The sequence below is a fragment of the Nestor notabilis genome, unplaced genomic scaffold (genome assembly GCF_000696875.1).
Source record: "Nestor notabilis isolate BGI_N333 unplaced genomic scaffold, ASM69687v1 scaffold29175, whole genome shotgun sequence".
Taxonomy (NCBI): domain Eukaryota; kingdom Metazoa; phylum Chordata; class Aves; order Psittaciformes; family Psittacidae; genus Nestor; species Nestor notabilis.
The window spans coordinates 9,406-15,375 of NW_009929566.1; the positions used below are offsets into that span (position 1 = coordinate 9,406).

Sequence of the window (5,970 nt, forward strand, 5' to 3'; positions counted from 1 at the left end):
GTTTTTTTTTGCTAACTTGGATTGTCCATGAAGATTTAGAAGCAAGAAATGTGCAGTTGATTATTTTCCTCTTGGCAGGTAGCTAGTCTGCCAAAATGTGCATTTGACACCTATTGTCTGATAGCAGATGGTCATTATTAACAACTGTTGGGTAAATAACTTCAAACCCGTAGGGACTCCTTTCCCTTTTGAAATGTAACTATGTATTGGTTTAATTATTGTATTGTAAAGCCATCTAGGCCAAACAGCATGATGTAGTGTAACAATTTCAGAAATCCCATTATCCTGTAATGCATAACTATGGATTAAAATGTGTAATTTTCAGACAGACTCACTACTCTGAAACTATTATGCACTGGGAAACTTGAAGTCTGAAATGTGTGTGTGTGGTAAGGGAGGAGACTGGAAAGGAGCAGACTTTTCCAATTAACAGTGCTTTCTTTTTAATGAACATTGTTTCCACAGACTAGGGATTCAGTATATTATAATGAATGTGGTTTCAAGATCCTCAGTTCTATGCAATATCTTGTCTATCTACTAAAAAGTGTATAGTGTAGCATCCTTGGTTTTAACATATTCTAGAGAGGGAGGAAGGATGGATTTCTAGACCCTCACTATTCGAATCTACTGATACTTAGCAGCTCCAGGCTTTCAGGAGGTTGGATGTCTCGGATTCGGAATCTGTGTCCAGACCCCTACCTCCTAAACTGATGGTGGGCAGGCAGTACTCAGTGAAACCACAGACCAGCAGTTCAGAAGTGATCTGGTGGTATCTCTCGTTCTGAGTGGGCTGTTATTTAGAAACAACTGCTGCAGCTGACATGGTTGTCAGAAGATACCAATCATGGACTAAATGAGCTGAAGGATGGCTTATTCCATCTTCTGAAGGTTTCAAGTACAATTAGAATCACTGGTAGTGTAAAACTGGAAAGTTTGCATTACCACTGCCTGTTATACGGAGTATGTTGAATATTGCTAGGGCTCACACAGTAAAAGTATTAACATATGTGATTAGAGTATTACTGAATATTAAATGTTTCCTGTCAAACTGAGTGCAGTCAAAGCAACTTACACTTGAGCTCACTGTTTATGTCGAGAGGTGTTCCATTTCACAGAGTAGAAGAGAAAAACTTAAGGTTCTTGCCACAGTTACCTCTACAGCGGTGCCAGCTATTTAACATTAGGTCTTACTCATGTATGTTAATGCAGTAAATTACCCCTGCCAACTCAGATCTGTGGAAGACATCACTAATGTGCAAACACATCTTTTCATCCTTGAATGCTGTCTTAGCTGATTAATATTTCATGTGATATGCAAATATTTATAAAGCAGATAAGGAAGAATGAGGAGTTGAAAGACCTGGTTATAGCTGCCTCTAGAAACAATTTCCTGTAAGGATCTGGAAGTCCTAAGGTAGCTTCAAAACCCACATCCTAAGCCCATCCCTTTGTTGCCAGGCAGTTTTGGCAAAGAGCTGCAGTCTTGGCACATCAAACTGGAAAAACAAAAAGCACCACCTTTTTCCCAACTGAAGAAGTACCTGAGTTGGATTTGAAAGTCTGGTTGTGCTGACTGGCAAGCACACCCACTTTGTGACTGAAAACAAGCTGCTTGTAAATGTCACTGCAGGACAGAAGAAATGGCTCAGTTACCAGACACCCTTGTATGCTGAATTCCTTTCTCAACAACTCAATGAACTGTTTGCCATTCTGCACTTTGGGAGGAGTGCTCATTATTTTATTGAGAAAATGTGTTTTGTTTTTCTTTTGGGAAACCATAATTGAAGTCAAGGCAAGTCAAATCTTTTTCTCTGAAAAAGAAATCTTACTTTAGACATTCACCAACTGTAAAATAAATTGAATACGCTATATTCTGCACATCTTTCAGCTTCAACAGACTTCAGCTGAAGATGACAGGACTTAAATTATGCTAATATAAAAATATAATTTGGATACATTAGCGAAAAAGCTAATACATTAACAAAGTAGTCACTAGCTATTTGATTGCTGTGTTTTACAAAGCTCAACAGCTCCACAACTAGAAAGTCAGTCTCTTTTGACAGCTTGGTATTAAATCTGATAAAAGATGCTTAGGGGAGAATTCTTTTGCTTGAACCGCTGTGCATACTGAGACACAGCTTTTTTGTTCATATCTCAGACAATATATATAACATTCACAGAAGTAATCTTTATTCCAGGGATACTTTATAAACAAATTACACTTTAATCCAGAACAATAAATAATTTGCACTGACTTGAGAAGAATGAGTGGCAAGTATTATTGGGGGTTGCATCTTCTTGTTGTGTGACAAAGAGTAGAAGAATTTTGCATCAGTTTATTTCAGTGGCACATTAAATTAAGCTAAGTTTGCTGTAGCTGACTTTAGAAGATAAAATTGTGCTCTTTTTCAGGTTTGTCAGATTGAACTTGGTTTTCAACGGAATGAAATTCAACAGATTGTGTTTAAAACCCCCAAGATTTTAACTGCAAATAGAAACAAACTCAAACAGACATTTGACTACTTGCACAACATAATGGGCATTCCCCACCACATGCTTACTCGCTTTCCTCAGGTGAGCTGTTTATCTGGGAATAAATTGTAGGTGTTCTTTGCACAGCTGCTTCACTAGTTTGGTGCTCAAGGTGTAGCCTCACTGTATGAAGGACATGTGAATTCCACTTAAATAGGCTTTTACTCTAATTGGGATAACTTTCATTAGAAATTCAGCAATCACTGGGGATTCCAGTGTAGAAGTGCTGCCCTTCTTCCCCTGGCACATGTTACTCCATCACCTGCCACCACCCCCCTCAGTCTTGTGAATTTTTAAGTTTTCAGCAGAAAACTTTAGTCATGCTCATCCTTTCTGGATTCATTCAAGAGAATTTACTACCTGCTTAAGGATTCCTTGTCCTGAAATCTCACCTAGCTAAGAGACACAAGGGAAGACAGATCATGCATAACATACATATGTAACATTTATTTCAGATTTGTCTAGTTAAAAAAAATAAATTTTATGACTCTAGGTTCTGAAAATATAGTTTAAAGGTAAGAGAAGTGCAGTCTGTTAGGCAATCAGAATCTCACTGATATTCCTAGTGCTGTGTCACAAGCTAAAAAAAATAGCAGGAGTGAAAATAGATCAGTTTCTTGATGACTATTTTGTTTTTTTCTATCTCCTCTTTACTGTTATTTCCTCACAAGTTAAAAGTTGAAAGTATTAGTCATTTCACCCAATGCTGACATGCAGTCACACTGGCTTCTTGCTAGGTAAAAAAAGAAAGCACAAATTACATCTTCTGAACTGCAGTAATTTTCTTCCTAAAGCAAGCCTAGTAGGGAGTCTCACTGTCTGTCTAGCTGTGTTACAAGCCAAAATTATATGGGGAAATGAAACTACTCTCCAGGAGTTTTATTACTTGCTATTTAATGTATCTGCTTAACAGGGATCCCTGTTATAACTAGAGTGTCACTTTTGCCCTCCTTGACATGTAAATGACCCCACGTCTTGCTTACTTCTCAGCTGTCTTATTGTTGGCTTTGTGGTGGTCCACCTGATTTTTTTTTTCCTATTGTTTGGAAGAGCAAGGGGAGATTATCCTCTATTCCTTGTTCTTGGCTGTCGTGGTTCAAGCCCAGCCGGCAACTTGGAACCACGCAGTCGCTCGCTCACTCCCCCCCTTTTCCTTCCTCCCCCCGCTCCCGGAGGGATGGGGAGGAGAATCGAAGGAATGTAACTCCCACGAGTTGAGATAACAGCTCTCCAGTAACTAAGGTATAATACAAACCACTACTGCTACCAGTAATAATGATAAGAGGAATAACAAGGGAAAAGGACACAACCGCTCACCACCCGCCGACCGATACCCAGCCCGACCCGAGCAGCGATCTGGGCCTTCCGGATAACTCCCCCCAGTTTCTATACTGGGCATGACGTGCTGTGGTATGGAATACCCCTTTGGCCAGTTTGGGTCAGGTGTCCTGCCTCTGCTTCCTCCTGGCTTCCCCTCCTCTCTGGCAAAGCATGAGACTGAGAAAGTCCTTGGTCAGAGTAAACATTACTGAGCAACAACTAAAAACATCGGTGTTATCAGCGTTGTTCCCAGACTGAAAGTCAAAAACACAGCACTGCACCAGCTACTAAGAAGGAGAAAAAATGACTGCTGTAGCTGAACCCAGGACATTGGCACAGTCACACTTTCTCTTCCCCGTTTTTCCCTTCCATCCTCAAAAACTGAGTTTCACGATATGGCTAGTGCAACTCTGTATATGGTCTGGCCATCAACTTGTGCATTCACAAATTCACATACTCATCTCCATCTGTTATTGCTTCTATCCTGAGTAACAGTAATGCTGAAAATAGAGGCATACAGGATTTTTTTGTCACATCCTCTCTGATGTTTCAGCAGCTGTTGTAACCATCCTTCCTGTCAGCCAGCTCTATAAATGGTGGTGAAGGATATTTTTTCCTTTGTTTTCTGATTCCCTTTTAAAATTCAGTGAAGGCAGAGGACAGTTTTGCTTTCTGTCCTAGTTCAAATTAGTCTGCATCCTCATGCCTCCTTCCTTCATTAGTGTCTTTTTAATAAAAACTCTGCTTACTTTCATTGCTGTAGTGTTCATGTTTTCACCATTATCTTCTCTAAAGCAGTGTCTCTCTTCAGTTGTACTGCTCAGAAATGCAGTTAGAGCTCTGCTTTTAAGACTTCTTAACTGTGCCTTTCATCTTCCCTACTTCTCTCTCCTTTTAGATGTTCCACCGATTTATTTAATGTTTCTTTTACCATTGCTCTTGCCTTTGATTGTCTAGAATTCTTTTTGTGACAAGTATCTTCAAAGGTAGGCACTGCTGTGCCTTTTGACTGCATTATGACAGCTGACGCAGACACTCCTTTTCCGTTCCTTATAATAATGCTTACCTGAATCTGGCTGTATAAATAAACGCTTCTGATAGCATAGGGAGAATACTTATGTATTCCTACTCCTTGTTTCTGAACGTCTCCTCTCCATTTGCCTGGTTGTGATGACACGAAAATAATATAGCTAACCTATATAAACAAAAAACCTAACTGGATTGAGAGTTTTATCACTCCCTGATTTCCCTTGCAGTGTGTGTATGTCAGCATATTGTATTGAAGCATTTATTTAGAATTTAAATAATTTATATGTAAATGTAACCTACCTGGCGTTTGACATAAATGAGAAGAAAAGATGCACATTATTTCTGTTCCTAGATCTGCAGTTTGTTAAAAATAATGGTCTTATTTTAGATTCTGAAATTCCAGAGTCTGAAATTTAGACAACCTAAAAGATTCTTCCCTTTCTTTGTTTTTTAGGTTTTCAACTCAAGGCTATTACGCATCAAAGAGAGACATATGTTTCTTACATTCTTGGGAAGAGCCCAGTATGACCCAGCACAACCCAGCTACATCTCTCTGGACCAGCTAGTATCCTTGCCTGATGAGGTGTTTTGTACAGAGATTGCCAAAGCTTCTATACAGGACTTTGAAAAATTCTTAAAAACACTTTAATTAGTAGCACATGTAAAAAGGAATCAGGTTATGAAATAAACATGTTTTATAAAACTATTCCCTTCTTAATTACTGGTTTAAGGAGTTGTTGCTTCTGAAACATTTGTAGGATTTAAAGGCTGACAGTAATATTCTTCAGAATGTATTTCAGAAGGATTGAGTGAGTAAGTTCATCACTACTGATGCAATCCTTGTAATTAATGTCTAACTTCAGACTGAATGATGCAGCACACTAACAGAGGTCTGGGAGATGGAAAAGCTGGATAGTGACTTAGTGGCTTATTCCCTGTCTCGCCCTTTGTCTTTTTCCCTTCGCACCCCCTCTCAAAAGTTACAATAAAAAGCTAATGCAGTAGAGAAGTGTTTACTGGCTATTACCTTAAGAGCTATCAATGTTACTCTTTTCCTTGCACAGCAGAAAGAAGTACACTGATACATTA

General features: G+C 39.0%; 1 protein-coding gene across 1 annotated transcript in view; it reads left to right on the forward strand.

Moving 5' to 3' along the window:
* MTERF3 (mitochondrial transcription termination factor 3) overlaps nt 1–5,587 on the forward strand; it is a 14,578-nt gene extending 8,991 nt beyond the window's left edge. The window contains exons 6-7 of the mRNA XM_010015025.1: nt 2,413–2,574; nt 5,336–5,587. Of these exons, the coding sequence (XP_010013327.1) occupies nt 2,413–2,574; nt 5,336–5,530 (357 nt within the window). The 3' untranslated portion in view covers nt 5,531–5,587. The remainder of the gene's footprint in view (nt 1–2,412; nt 2,575–5,335) is intronic.
* The last annotated feature ends 383 nt before the right edge of the window (nt 5,588–5,970 follow it).